General features: G+C 39.3%; 1 protein-coding gene across 1 annotated transcript in view; it reads left to right on the forward strand.

The window, feature by feature from the left end:
• Window positions 1-15,920, forward strand: part of kncn (kinocilin) — a 60,872-nt gene extending 44,952 nt beyond the window's left edge. The window contains exons 3-5 of the mRNA XM_028810588.2: window positions 654-725; window positions 5,161-5,248; window positions 15,825-15,920. Of these exons, the coding sequence (XP_028666421.1) occupies window positions 654-725; window positions 5,161-5,248; window positions 15,825-15,900 (236 nt within the window). The 3' untranslated portion in view covers window positions 15,901-15,920. The remainder of the gene's footprint in view (window positions 1-653; window positions 726-5,160; window positions 5,249-15,824) is intronic.
• The last annotated feature ends 5 nt before the right edge of the window (window positions 15,921-15,925 follow it).

The following is a 15,925-nucleotide window of genomic DNA, read 5'->3' on the forward strand; positions in this document are numbered from 1 at the left end:
TGGGGTCAGCTGTCAGCTGTAGCTTGTGCTTTCTTCTCTGTTGTTAACAAACCTTATCTTAGCTGTTATGGTAATGGGATTTAATATTGGAATTATTTTTTAAATGACTGACATTTTTTTGATTTGATATAGTTCCCCCTTTCACATCAACTTTAGAGGTCATAGTGCAGTGCAGGGTCAGCTATTGTAAGGCATGCCAGGAGTAATTTTTTTCAGGTTAAGGGTCTTGGTCAAAGGCCCAATGGAGTAGGATCCCTTCTGGCAGATATCCGTGCAGATCCTTAGCTTCAGAGCCACCACTCTGTTTGTACTGTATGCAAATGAGTATACTGCATATGCAAATGTGTATATTGTATATGCAAATGTTGTAAGGTTCAGTGTCTTACTGTCATTATTATATTATAGTCATACCTTTGTGAAAGATCTCCAAGCCTGTACTCCATGAAAAGTACTATACAAAAATGAAATAAATTAAACTGAACACGAACCCCCTGAGTTAGCTTTAATACTATTTTCATTATGGCTACTCAAGGTGACATTAAATGATCGATTTGATTGTGAATTGTACTTTTTTCATTTACAGTATTTCCAGGAGGAATGTAACAAATTGTTGTGTGATCACTGATATGTCTTTCAATTTTGTTATCCTACAGGAAACTTTCGAATTCATCCCCGGCCAAACAACAGTGAGATTGAAATAGGTGGTGATGCTTTTAAACGGGAAGGTGAGCATGTTAGTCCTGTAGCACAGTTTTTAACTGTCTGACCAATCACTTAATCACTAGTAGTAGTGTTTGCCATTTTTTATAATGAAAGCTATATCATGTTTCATTCCATGAACTCCATGATGCCATCTTAAAAACATTAAGAACGCATAGTGCACAAATTACAGGGACATGTGAGCCATGAGAGCTGATACTTTAAAATGGAAATTTGCTAATCTATTCTCACTCATTTTTCATTTGTATTAATTTCCTTTAGTTATCAAAGAACTGAGTTTTTTACTTTTCTTTTCTGTTTTCCATTTGGTATTCCTTTACTCAACAACCACTAAGAGCTTTGAATCTGAGTGATTGAAGAACTTGACATTTGTCTGTCTATTTGCCATATTTGTGTGTAGGAACTGTACATCTGTTAATGTTGAATGGAGATGTTTGGTACTTTGAGCCTTTTTATTAAGAAGAAAGTATTATAAGACTTCCCCGTCTAGTTACTCTGTATTGCATACTGTTGACCAGAAGGTTTTGTGATCTCCTGCCCATATTTCCTCATCTCACCCTCATGTTCAGAAGATAAGGCATTTCTGGAGACGGTTGCCTCAGGTCAGGTCTCACTCTTCACACAGGACACACAGCACACAGTCAACAGGCCATACCACCCAGTAGCAATCTCGGCCTTCACACACGAACATGTCACTGTCTTATCTGGAGGTCTCAACTAGGACTGCCCTTTGTACCATAGCTAAGCCTGTTGCCTTGGCACATCTTGGAAGCCAGGCACCTTTACAAGTGGTCAACTGGACTTCTTGTAGAGTCTGTACAAGGTTTGTGGAGCTATACTACAGTAGAGTGAAAGAAAGAAAGAAAGAAAGAAAGAAAGAAAGAAAGAAAGAAAGAAAGAAAGAAAGAAAGAAAGAAAGATATGTTTCTGTCTCTGGGGTTTTACACATACATGCCATCAATATGTCCTAGGATGATATGTATGTGACATACAACACATTTGGTCAATTGTCTTATTCGTTTATTTCCCTTTCCCCTTTCTCCTTTTACCAGATCTTTTTTTCAATTAACATTGATTCCTCTTGTTATTCTAAATGCTTTTTTCCATTTTTTTGTATGGCTACTGTGATTAGAACATTAAAAAAACTCCTATAAATGACATATTATAAAAAAGAACTATAGTAGAAATTAGCATTTAAAAATGTGAAGACTCAAATGAAGGTTCAAGGTTTTTTACTTAGTCATGTTTTATGAGGAAAAACAAAACATGAAATGTACCTTGACAGAAACAAAATTTCGAACAGTCTTGGATTTTTCATAAATCAACATCATAAAGCACTGACTACAGTGCAAAAAAAGAGAAAGTCAGAATTGCCCTAAATATCTGGTAACATCACTGTCTTGTTTTAGTGGATTCTCGTAGGCTAACAGCCCCACTCATATGAACTTGCAGTGCTTTGCTTTTGGCCATGTTGCTGTGCCTCTGATTCTCTGGGTTTGTGGGTCGCTCTCTTTGGCTATAGTAGCTTCAGATTTCTCACCAGATTATCCACATCAGTGATTTTACTCTTCTGCCAACTTGCTGGAGTGTCTTCAGATTCACTCTGGTGACTTTTGCTTCTGTCCACGCTGAGCAGTTTGCATGTACAAAGGAACAATACACATTGATTTGCAACAGATTCTGATTTAATCTACACACAACCTGAGGACCGAAATGCTTATTATCTTTCACAGTTTCTAAATACACACAAAAAAACAAAACTGGGAGGCAAATATTTTTGTCTCCAGAATTGAAATGCCATTTTAGTACATTTTCCCTATTCCTAATACATCGGGAATTCAGAAAGTATTCAGACCACTTCATTTTCTGTATACTTTATGCAGTTGTAGATATAATTTTAAATGGATAAATGTGCCACTTTTGCTCATCATTCTGCACTAAATAACCCATAATGACGAAGTGAAAACATGTTTTCTTAAAGATTTGCACATTATTTTTAAAAATCAAAGACTGACACCTCTGTTTCATATAAGTAATCAGACCCTTCGTTGTGGCAAACCAAACTGTGGTCAGGAGCATCCTGTTTGCATTAACTATCCTTGAGTAATGTTTGGAATGTTATAGGGGCCACCTATGGAAAAATGTGTGGTTTGTAAGGTCACACAATTCACACTGCAAATTAGGACAAACACCAAACCATGAAGTCCAAGGAACTCTCTATGGACCTCTGCGATCAAACTCAGGTGAAGCATAGATCAGTGCAGGGGTATAAAACCATCTCGAAAGCTTTGAGTGTTCCCAAGACTACAGTGACCTCAATAATTGTGAAATGGAAAATGTTCGGGACCACCAGGACTCTTCCTAAGGTTGGCTATCTAGCCAGATAGATTAAGTGGGCAATAAGGGCGTTGGTCAGGAAGCTTCAGAAGTCCTCTGATTAGATATGGAAATATAGTTGGAAGGATGACCATCTCAACAGTACTCCATCAATCATCAATCAATCAGTGTTTATGATACAGTAGCTAGCTAACTCCTGCTTGGGGTTTGTAAAATGGCATTTAAAGGACTCTGAGAGCATAAGACAAAAAGATTCTCTAGTCTGATGAGACAAAAAGACCTCCAAGCACTATGTTTGATGAAGAACAGGCACTGCTCATTATCTGCCTAATACCATCCCTACCATGAAGCACGGTGGAGGCAGAATCATGCTATAGAGGTGCTTCTCCATGGAAGTAACAGGGAGACTGGTCAGAATTGAAGGAAGTGTGAATGCAGCCAGATGCAGCTTCTTGAAGAAAACCTACTCCAGAGTGCACACAAACCCAGACTGAGGCCTTTGTTCACCTTTCTGCACAACAATGTCCTGAAGTATAGAGAGAAGATGCTGGAGTGGCCTTGGGACACATCTCTGACTGTACATGAATGGCCCTGTCAAAGATCAGAGTCAACACCTCGTGGAACATGTGTGGAGAGACCCAAAGATGGCAGTTTACAGATGCTTCCCATCCAATCTAGTTGAACTTGTGAGCAGATGCTGGAGTGGCTTTGGGACACGTCTCTGACTGTACATGAGTGGCTCTGTCAAAGCTCAGAGTTAACACTTCATAGAACATGTGTGGAGAGACCCAACGATTGCTTCCTATCCAATCTAATCGAGATTGAGAGAAGACTCTGGAGTAGCTTCAGGATAAGTCTCTGATTTTCCATGAGTGGGCCCTTGATCAAGGCCCTTAACCTGCAATTGCTTTGTCCTCGGTATGATGTTAATCTGCATCCAGCCCTACAAGAACATCCTCCAACTTACAGGAAAAATTTGAGGGTTGGTGGCAGGATTGGCACTCCAGCCACCATATAAAACCTCACACTGTTCCAGTGTGGGACTGAGGTGTCATCCGCTGCACTCGGGTCCCAATCTAGGTGGTTCGTCTTGTAGTGGGTACAGCAACACACTATCAGTGCATGCTCCCAACTTGTCCATGAGTTGCCCTGCCAAAGCCCAGAGTTAAAGTTTCATAGAACATGTGTGGAGATACCCAAAGATGACAGTTTACAGATGCTTTCCATTCAACCTAATGGAGCTTGAGAGAATATTTTAGAAAGAATAGGATAAACAGACCAGATACAGGTGTGCAGAGCTTGTAGAGACTTACCCAAGAAGACTCAAAGCTGACATTGCTGCCTAAGGGGCTTCTACAAAGTACTGAATTAAGGGTAAGAATACTTATAAGAATGAGAGATTTCAGTTTTTGTTTTTTTTGTTTAATTTGCAAACCTTCCTGGAAACATGTTTTCACTTTGTCATAATGGATTATTGACTAATGGGCAAAAATGACAAATTTATCCATTTATAATTAAATCTTCAACACATTAAAGTGCACATAATCTGAAGGGGTCTGAATACTTTCTGAATCCACTGTAGCATCTTATCGCTATGAAGTCTTTTGTGTACTTGGTGAGGGAACATTGCTCAGTGTGACATCACAAAGCCAAAAGCAAAGGACACAGAGCGTGGCCTTGAGGGGCCCCTGTGTTCACCAGGATTCTTTTTGAGAATTTGATCATATGTATGGTTTTGTGTGTTTGTGTTATTACCTTTGTTCCTTCTCAAATGTACTCTCTGGATAATTTCATTCTCATATTTTATATGAATGCATGGCCTCTTTGTGTGGGTGGCCCCTTGTTCCTGGCCAGTGTTGGACTCAGTGTTGTCAGGATTGGCCGCATCCCCCCCTTGATACTGAGCTGGATTAAGCAGATTTGAAGATGTGATTTTATAGCTCCACGTGTCCTGGACAACATTGGTTGTTTGATTTATTATTTATTATTTATTTCTCCTCATATGAAGCAACAAATCGGAAATTTTCTTTTCCATAATTCACTTAGCGTTATGATTATTAGGTTTGAAATGTTATCACAGTCTACAAAACATTTGTTTTGCAGGAACACAAGCAAATTTAACCCGTGAACTTACAAGGAATAAAATTGGACCAATGCAGGAAAAGCAAGCAATGGACATGCCAGAAGAGGGGTATGTGATTTTGATTGCCTTCTTTAGAGCCTTAACTATCAAATTTGTCTTGACTGTAAGTCTCCCAAGCGCAGCCATGTGATGTGTTCAGGAACACTGAGAAAGAACTGGGTTCCCCTTCAGCATCCACCTGGATTACTGGTAGTGACCAAAATGTTGGAAACAAAGCATCTGCAATAGCTAATCCTGACTGATGACTTAACTTAACTATTACCATTCACTCTTGTGTTTGGAGTTGTATTGAGAAATGCAGGGCACCTTTAATTAATGTCTGGCATGGTGTTGTGGGGATGGTGTAATGTTGCTATGATAAAAATAAAAATATGTACATAGAAAATAATACTTCAGAATAAAATAAGATTTTAGAAACCAATTGTTGTACATACTGTACTTCAGGATAAAACTAGTAGAGATGAAATCTGAGAAATTCTATCCAGCTGACCTGAGGAAATGCAGGTGGCTGAGATGAAAGGACAATCTTGCTGTGGATGGAATGGGGCTGAGTCGTGTTGAAACAGGACTGGAATGAAGCAGGGAGTCAGTCAGCTTGTCCCATTGGTCTGGGAGGTGCATCAAGGAAGTCAGGTGAATACAAAAATAGATTAATAAAGAAACGCACTCTCTTTGTTTCTCAGCTGATATATTCAGACAGGCCATACTGTGTGTTCTAGACACTCCATCCACGGGCCATGGTGAACCCCGTCGAACCAGCAGTCAATCAACATACAAAGACCAAAAGCCACCTGGTAGCTAAAGCAAGATGAACTGATTATTACCCATGTCATATTATCTATATATATAATTCACTAAGCCGACAGAACAAGCAAGACAACCATGGGATACGCACGGCATAGCCGACAGAACAAGCAAGACAACCATGAGATATGCATGGCATAGCCACTCCCGCCAACTCACAGAGACCCACCCACCAACGCTAAGACCATGGGATACGATGACAACTCACAGAGCCACGCCCGCTGACAACACAGTGCCCCGCCCACCAACAATTCACTAAGCAGTCGACCATGGCACACGCCCGACAACAATTCGAGCGAGAGCGAAAGCATTTGCCAAGAATGTTTTCATTAATCAAGAACGAAAGTCGGAGGTTCAAAAACGGTCACATACTGTCGTAGTTCCGACCATAAACGATGCTGACAGGCGATCTGGCGGCGTCATTCCCATGACCTGCCGGGCGGCCAACTGGGTAACCAAAGTCTTTGGGTTCCGGTGGGGGGAGTATGGTTGCAAAGCTAAAACGTAAAGGAGTTGACGGAATGGCACCACCAGGTGTGGAGCCTTTCGCTTAATTTGACTCAACACGGGAAACCTCACCCGGCCCGGACACGGAGAGGATTGACAGATTGATAGTTCTTTCTTGATTCTGTGGGTGGTGGTGCATGGCCATTCTTAGATGGTGGAGCGATTTGTCTGGTTAATTCAGAAAACGAACGAGACTCCCGCCTGCTAAATAGTTACGCGACCCAAGAGCGGTCAGCGTCCAACTTCTTAGAGGGACAAATGGCTTTCAGCCACGTGAGACTGAGCATTAACAGGTCTGTGATGCCCTTGGATGTCCGGTACTGCACGCGCGCTACACTGAATGGATCAACGTGTGTTTACCCGTCGTTGAGAGTACGTGGGTAAGCCGTTGAACCCCATTCGTACTGGAGACCGAGGCTTGCAATTGTTCCCCATGAACGAGGAATTCCCAGTAAGTGCGGGTCTTACGCTCACACTGATTATGTCCCTGCCCTTTGTACACACACCCCCCCCCTCGCTACTACCATGGTCGGGTGACTTGGTGGATTATATATAGAAAAGCAGACGGAACCGCAAAGAACGATGAAAAGACAATGTACTGTAGCTCAGAGGTGCATGTGGACTGTAGCGGAGACAAAAGCGACTGAGGCGGTGTTTGGAAAATGAACAGTCAACGTGACTCACAGGTGCATGTGGACTGTACACAGACGAAGGCAACTCAGGTGAGGAGTTGGGGGCGGGCACATGAGCAGACAGTGCGTACTGAATGATGATTGTATGTTGTTTCGTAGCGTGCATTGTTGCAATGTTACTTTTCTTGGTGGTTTATTAAATTACAGATTTTTCAAATGTTCATTTTTTTTCCCTGTGCTTAAAAAATCATTAAAAAAGCGGTGTGATTATGCGGCGTATGCTACGCCTCGGGTTTGCTAGTTATTTCATAATGCATGAAAAAATGTGTAACTTTCTCTCCTGCCTGTTGTGGTACTCTGTTACATTACCTGGGGTTATAGATGTAAAAGAAAAGGAGAAGTTCTGAAATACAGTGACCAGCCTAGTAAGATTAAATATACAAAAGCTTATGGCATATGGATAGGATTTGAGGCATTATGGTAATAAAGAATACAAAGGGTAGAATATTGTCACTCTAGGGCTATACCACTACAAACACATGATAAGAAGACAGGACCACCTGTGGTTTTGCAGGCAGGCTGAACTGTTTAAAGATGCCAAAAAGAAAAATGGGGTTGGAAGCTGACCCACGTTGATTGTAATAGTTGTGCATTAGTTGAACAGCAAAGTTAAATGCCAATAATCTAAACTGAGTATGTAAGGAGACTTCAAGATTGGTCAGCTGAGAGCTCAATTGGGCTGTAGTGAACAGACATCTCATTAATCCTTACAATGCAAGCTACAGGTACATTGGTGCAGAGAGCGCAAGCAACAGATTACCTGCCCAGGAATAACGTGATACAGGCAGAGGAATCTGCTTTCGGTAAGTTCTTCATAAGTGGTAATTGGGTCTTAACTGAGAGAAGTACAGAGCAGATTGTTGTGTTTGGTTTAATTAGTGATGTTTTTATTGATTTTTTATTGATTCTGTAGTGGTGTGTTGGTAATTTGTTAGCCTCATTTCCCATTAGACAGGAAGGTTAATGTCATTCACTCCAACTGTGCAATCACATTCACCCCATGTTATACCATGGCGGAAGGCATCAAGCATGCCCATGCAATAGATACAAATCACCCAATGGGTTGGTAAACATAACAGCAGAATTAACTACAGTGCATGCTATGGCCTTTTCTAAGGCAGGAATGATCTTCCCAACTGAATTTTCCACCCTGCTAAGCAGGAATTGAGCCACTAGTTTGTGGAACAGAAGGACTGAATGCTTTCACACAAATGGTGGATTCTCTGTCATGCATTATGGTTGTCCAGAGCTTTTTTCATTTACCTCCTTTTGAAGTTTTGTTCCTTTAGGCCACTATCTGTTGAGTTTGTTTCTGCAGTTGTTAAGCAATTACATTCAACATTATAAACTTTTTTTATTCATTCTATCTAGTTTTATTTTATTCATATTCTGTCTAGTTGCCTGGGGTTATAGATTTAAAACGAAGGGGGAAGTGCTGAACTACAGTGACCAGGCTGGTAATAATAAACATACAAAAGCTATGTGCAGAATTACAAGCATTCTGTTAAGGTCTACATAATAAAGAGTATAAAGCCCTACCACGACAAAACACATGATCACATTGTATTCATTGCAATACAGAGACAGATACCTAGTCCACAAAACATGGGGAATTAATGAGTGTCACAAGTCGAGAATTTGTTCTTTTTGGGTCTGATTGGATTCCAGAATTGTGGCAACTCCTTGTCTGACTGATCCTCTTAGTTCAAGGTGGACAGTTTGTAGTGCATAAATTATGAAGAAAAGCAGAACAAGATAAGAGTTGAACAACAACCCTTTGACTGCTTTTGTATTGCACTGTGCACTTCTACTCTTGATCAGGCCTCATCTAACACCCCTGTAAAAAACCTGAAGACACTGCTTTTTATGGTAAATACAAGAATCACATGGCGTTTTGAGAATTTTTTGTTTCAGGTCCAATTGAATTCCAGACTCTTTGCTGGTCTGTAACCATGAATGCTGTCATGTCTGACACATCAAGGTGGACAATTTTTAGTGCTTAAAATATGAAGAAAAGCAGACAAAACAAGAGTTAAACAACAGCTCTATGATTTTCCTTTGTGGAGCACTGTACTTGTACTCTCACTTAAACCTCACCCAACAACCTCCTGCAAAAGCACACGATAAAGCTTTTTCTATTATAGTAGATAGAAGCAGTACGAGATGTTCACTTTGTCTGCTAATCTCGCTTCAGTCTGTTTTGAATGTGCCACTTTCTCTGAGCCAAGGAGGTGGCACTGGTGTGCAAATTAACACACAGTGGGGAAAAAAACCCCACTGGGACCCCCAGGTTCAAAATTTTGAGGTCCAAAATTGTTGTCTGTATGATTATGATCCTAGAGAGTGAATATGTTAAATTCGGTTGATATAGGTCAAATGGTGTAGGATTGTATAGGGAACAGAAAGACAGACATTCTATTTTATATAGTGTACAGTGTATATATATATATATATATATAAATATATATATATATATACAGTATATATATACAGACTGCAAATATGTGTAAACTATATACATTGTATATAGCCATCTTCCTACACATGTGGAGACCACCTGCACAGCTGTTACTGTAGGTCAAATAAGGTCACATGTGTTACCTATTTAGAATGGGCCAGAGCTCCTTGGCTCTGTCCAATCATTACTGTGCCTGGTTATCCAGTTCAGTACCAAAAACTGAACAAAAAAGTCCTATCACACTTCTTTGGAGTATATATTAAGAAAATAAATATAACAAAAGTTGATGAATGCAAAAAGTAACCTTTTGTGCTTCAAAAAATAGTGATCATCATAGGAGCAGGTTTACTTTGAAAATCTATGCTTATTTATAGGACAAAGTAGTGGGCAGTGGTAAGCACTGCTGGGCTGTGGCTTCAAAATTACGGTATGTATTTAATTGAAGATGAAATAACTGCTTGTACATTCTTAATATGTTCTTGGGGTTCTCATCCCACATTCAAAAAACACATGTACCCCCATCTAATTAGATAACTCTAAATTGTCCCAGGATGAGAGATGTGTAGGTGTTGTAACCACAATGCATCACCACCAGGCCCTGAACACCACACACAAGTGCCACAACACAGTTCCAAGTTAAAATAAAATTGTTTTATTTCACAAGCTTTTAAAGTCAGCTCAACACAGTACAAAACCACCAGAATGCTTCTTTTATCTCCTTCCACTCCTCCTCAGTGAGTGTCATCCTCTTCCTCCTAACTCTGATTCCCTGAGTAAGGCAAAATGCCTCCTTTCAAGTTGGACATGGGAGAACTTCTTGTATCCCTGCATCACATGCCGGAAGCACTTCCAGGTTATACAGAAACTCCCCAGAATAGGGAGGTTTGTTCTTCACAGCACCCCGTTCCCCCCACACCCAAGGATCCTGACAGGGTCAACCTTCTGAATTACAACTCCCAGGCAACTATGTGGTTGTCCAGCCTGGGCTCCAACCAAGGCAGCACTTCCATCTCTTGTGCTGGAGGATCAATTGTTTAAAGCATCCACTCGCCCCTAGTCCATCTATTAACTGGTCAATCCCGACTGAGACAGAAAGTGAGGACCACCCTGGCCATGTTGCACCTTCATTACTGTGCTCCATCCATTATGGTGTCCTGAACAGGAAGGATATCATCCTCAACCCCAATTGGCATGCCAGTCCATCCAGTCTGACATTTACAGATGAACAGGCATCTTATCTCAGGCTGATTCCTACCTTTAGTCCTACTGCTGGGACAAACTCCATTGATACAAGATGCATCAGTTATAAAGTGTATAATACAAACAGAACTTATGCGCCAAATTAGCTGAACACTGCATGAATTAGAGGAGAGAAAATGAAAAGGAGAGATTTATAGTGGTCATGATAAAGTGACACAGAGCTGAATTGTGCTTATTTCAGTTTTGAGTCAAAAGGTTGGCATTTAAAGAAGGGGTTTCTAACTCACCAGTAAATTAGAGTTTAACTAAAGCAGTGCTGCTTAATAATATCAAGAGCCCCTTGTTGTCACACAGAGATTTGGGGACTTTTATAGCATTCAGAGTTGAGAGGCCAGCTTTCATCCAATAACTGAACTAAAGAAGAGGTAGACAGTATTACCAGTGAAGGATATGGTAGATGGGGTGGAACAGTGGCGCAGTGGTAGCGCTGCTGCCTTGCTGTAAGGAGACCTGGGTTCGCTTCCCGGGTCCTCCCTGCATGGAGTTTGCATGTTCTCCCTGTGTTTGCGTGGGTTTCCTCCAGGTGCTCCAGTTTCCTCCCACGGTCCAAAGACATGCAAGTTAGGTGGATTGGCGATTCTAAATTGGCCCTAGTGTGTTCTTGGCGTGTGTGTGTGTGTGTCCTGCGGTGGGTTGGCGCCCTGCCCGGGATTGGTTTCTGCCTTGCGCCCTGTGTTGGCTGGGATTGGCTCTAGCAGACCCCCGTGACCCTGTGTTTGGATTCAGCTGGTTAGAAAATGGATGGATGGATGGATATGGTAGATAAGTAGAGTTTGTACGTAACCTTAAAGGTGCTGGTTTGCCTAAGTGCTGTATTTGTGATTTTCCTATTAAACTGAAATGGACAAAAAGAAAGAAAGAGAAAGAGGGGTGACCAAAGCAGTGTAGTATTTTAAATGGTTGAGAGGTGAGAAGTCCTTTTGCAGCAGAACTGGCCTTCTGCCTTTCTCTTGATGTCTTTTTGAATTGCCAGATGATGTGGCTCACTCACCAACTTTGCAATTTGTTGTCATGGTTACTGTGAATCCTTTTCTCATTCATACCATCATTCGACAATCTCCTTTGCAAAAGGTGCACATCCTTGTTGACTACTTCTGTGAATGGAAGTGGCCTTAACATCTACCAGTTCACATACACACAGACGCCCACGCATGCTAACGGCATGAGCTGAATAAGCAATGATAAATGTGAGAATGCCTGCCCACACTCACACATGCACTGTATAAGGTAAACTGCAAAACAGCAGCCAAGATACAAAGTCATTTTTTGCTTCTATTTTTTAATAAGACAAAACAAGTTCATTTTTGTCCTAGTGCTTGAAGTTCATATCTGTCTTACTACAGCAACTGGAAAGGATTAATCAATTTCTTAAAACAGTTTAAATAATCAAATCTTTAGTTTTTATGCATGTGACCTTTAATTTTGAAAAAAGAGAAACAGAAAAAACACAATGTGCATCGAGATATATCCTGCCTAATTGGCTTTTTGTCTTTTCAGCAAATGTTTCACATAAGTCATTTTGTCACAGGTAGTACTAAGGAGTGCAACACATGTGATTCTTGAATATTTTCTTAGAGAATGATTTTTTTACCACTAACATATGGATACAGGTTACAGACCATGGGAATGATAAAGATCTGTCTCCTTCAATGCTACTCACCGACTCGCTCACACCTCTCTGTCTCCTGCATTTTACACATCTGTGATGTCTGGCTGAGGAGGTGCCATACGAATACACAGCAGTCATATTAATGATATCCCACAAATGGCCTTCTGCACAGAGATATTCTTTTATTATGACATAAGTTAATAACAATGATAAAACAGTAAATTTGATTTACCTGTAATTCTGTATTTCATCAATAATGATATTCTCAACACCCACTTTTGAAGTTCTTTACAAAACAAATTACCTTCCAATATCTGATTTAATTAAATATATATATTTCATATATTAATGTTAATTGTATTTTATTTAATACCACCTGTTCAGCATTGCCTCTCTGCAGTTCAGTTCACAGAAAAGCAATTGTCTTCCACAACGACATCCAGCAGATCACTCATCTTACCCTTCATCACTTATGGCTCTGTCAAATCATTAATCATATTGCCTAATCATGAAGTCTTTTTGTGAGATTTAATGTCTTAATTTGGCAAGTATTTAAAGAATATTTCAAAATATATCTTCACATTCATTTGAAATCTGGAGTGCTGGAGAAAGTAACAAAAATATTAAAAAATAGTGATTCCTGTGGCTTTCTAAATTCTGTATCTCATTTACAGCATTTTATCTATCTATCTATCTATCTATCTATCTATCTATCTATCTATCTATCTATCTATCTATCTATCTATCTATCTATCTATCTACTGTGAAAAAGGTCTTGAAAGTACATTAAATACATATAGTGCAAATTTAGAACAATGAATGGGTGAACATGTTTATTGTACCATATATAATGAAAATGAAACATTTACAATCATATACTTTTTTTCAGAATCCATAATTATCTAGGTTTTTGCTCATTTTCACTGTAAGTATACAGTATATTAAATTCTAAGCAATTAAAAGATATCTAGAATACTAAAGTTAATGAGTATCTATCTATCTATCTATCTATCTATCTATCTATCTATCTATCTATCTATCTATCTATCTATCTATCTATCTATCTATCTATCTATCTATCTATCTATCTATCACATAGGAGTCTTTCTTGTGTTTATTCTTTTTACATACTGGGCATAACTAATATAACTAGAAGCTAAGACTAAAACATAAGAAATCTGAAAAACGAGAAGGTTTTAAAGGTTTCTGCTTCAACTCCATGTCTCAGTTATTTGTTCTAGGTTCCCGCAATTGTTTGTGTAAAGAAGTGCTTCCTGGCTTCAGTCTTAAACGCCCTTCCCTTTTAATTTTCACTTGTGTCCTCAAATATGTGGTTTCCTTAAGCGGAAATAATTCTGCTAGATCTACTTTAGGATTCTGAAAACCTCAATAAGGTCCCCACACCAGTCTCCTCTGCTAGAGATTAAATAGGTTTAATTTTCTAAGTCTGTTAGAGAATGAAATATCTTTAAGTCCTGAGATGCACTTGGTTGCTCTCCTCTGCAGAACTTCAAGTGCTGCGATGTCTCTTTTGTAGTGTGGTGACCAGAACTGCACACAATGTTCCAGATGCGGTCTCAGTAGTTCATTATAAAATCCAAGCATAATGTCCCTTGATTTATATTAAAGGTTTTATTTATTTATTTGCCTTTTTATTTGTTTCCACATATTGCATAGGCAGTGAAAATATTCTGTCAACATAAACCCTGAAGTCCTTTTCAGAGTTTGCTTCCTGTATAATAGTGTCTCCTGTCTTCTATTTATAATGTATTTATCTTTTGCCCATGTGTAGCACTTTGCACTTTTCTACATTAAACTGCCTTTTCCAAGTGCTCACCCAGTTCTGATTTTTTTTGCTGCCTCCCCAGTGTCTGCCATTCTTCAATTTTTAGTGTCATCTGCAAATTGCCCAAGCTTGCTCACTTTACCAGAATCAATATCATTGATGGTCCAAGGACAGACCCCTGAGTGACTCCATTGATGACCTAACTCCATGTGGAGCATTCTCCTCTTAACTGTACTCTTTGTCTTCTGTCAGTTAACCAACATGAAATCCAATTTTGTCAGATACTTCTGATGCCTACAGCTTCTAGTTTAAGAATCAATCTTCAGTATTTCACCATATCATAGACTTTTTGAAGGTCTAGGTAAATTATGCCATATGTTTTGTTTTTGTCAACTACTCCATTTAGCTGTTCACAAAAATCTGAAAGATTTGTTTGGCAGGATCTTCCTTTCATTAACACATGCTGGCTGTTATTTAGTATATTATTTTCATTTAAGTACTTAGCTTTTTTCTTATTATTGTCTCCATAATTTGTCATTGTACAGAAGTAAGACTTATTGGTCTGTATTTATCAGGATCCATTTGGTTTCCCTTCTTCAAGATTTCCAGTCCTCTGGTACTTCTCCTTTCTGCCCAAGTGACAGCCCAAATTTGCCTTTCATTTCTTTCAATGCAGTTTTTAAAATCCCATCAGGTTCAGTGTTTTTTTTAGTCTTCCAACATATTGACGACTTGAAGCACATCTGACTCTAAACTCAGAGTTTAGTTTTACTTCTTCATTGGACATTCAATTCAATTCTTCCTTACACATACTTGCATGAAATATTTGTTCAGTCTATTTACTAATTCCTTTTCATTTTAATAATTTCTCTTTTTTTGGTCCCTGAGGTTTCTTAAATTCTCTTTTCATCATCTGTTTACTGGAGTAGTGTTCAAAAAATTGATTGCTGTTTGTTTTGGCTTCACTAGAAATTTTTTTGTTTCTAAGACATTTTCTTAAATGTTAACAGGCTGTGTGGCTGGCATAGCACTGAATGAAAAATTATGTTTGATGACTCTGTGATGGATCATATATTATAGAATCTTAACATTAGGGAAGATCTTCCTTAAGATAAATACATTTTTTACGGATTGAGGGGAGTTTGCATGTTCTCGTGAGTCAGTGTGGGTTTTTTCTCCTCATTTTCCTCTCTCCTTGTCAAAGGTGTGCAAGTTAGGTTAACTGAGGATTCTTAAGTTTGCTACGGTGGGTGTGCATGTGTGAGTGATCTCATAGTGATATTTCAGCCCCCACAACCCTGAACTGGATAAAGAACATTTGAGAATATTACATTTTATACAGTATGTTATACATGCTTAATCAAAGAACGAATCTGTGTACTTAACCATGAATTAAGAGCAGGCACTATAGACACTATACATGTTGGTGGTAGCAAACTAATGCTATGAAACTTCAAATTATGACATTTTTTCTATTTGATACTCAAATCTTTACCTTTATATTGCAGGCATCCCTCAGACACTCCAGATATTATTGGAAAAAGGAAATTCAAGCAACCAACGGTAGACCTCAACACGCCATAATGCTTCATTGTCTCCATTTCCAGGA

Source organism: Erpetoichthys calabaricus, chromosome 10 (assembly GCF_900747795.2).
Source record: "Erpetoichthys calabaricus chromosome 10, fErpCal1.3, whole genome shotgun sequence".
NCBI lineage: Eukaryota > Metazoa > Chordata > Cladistia > Polypteriformes > Polypteridae > Erpetoichthys > Erpetoichthys calabaricus.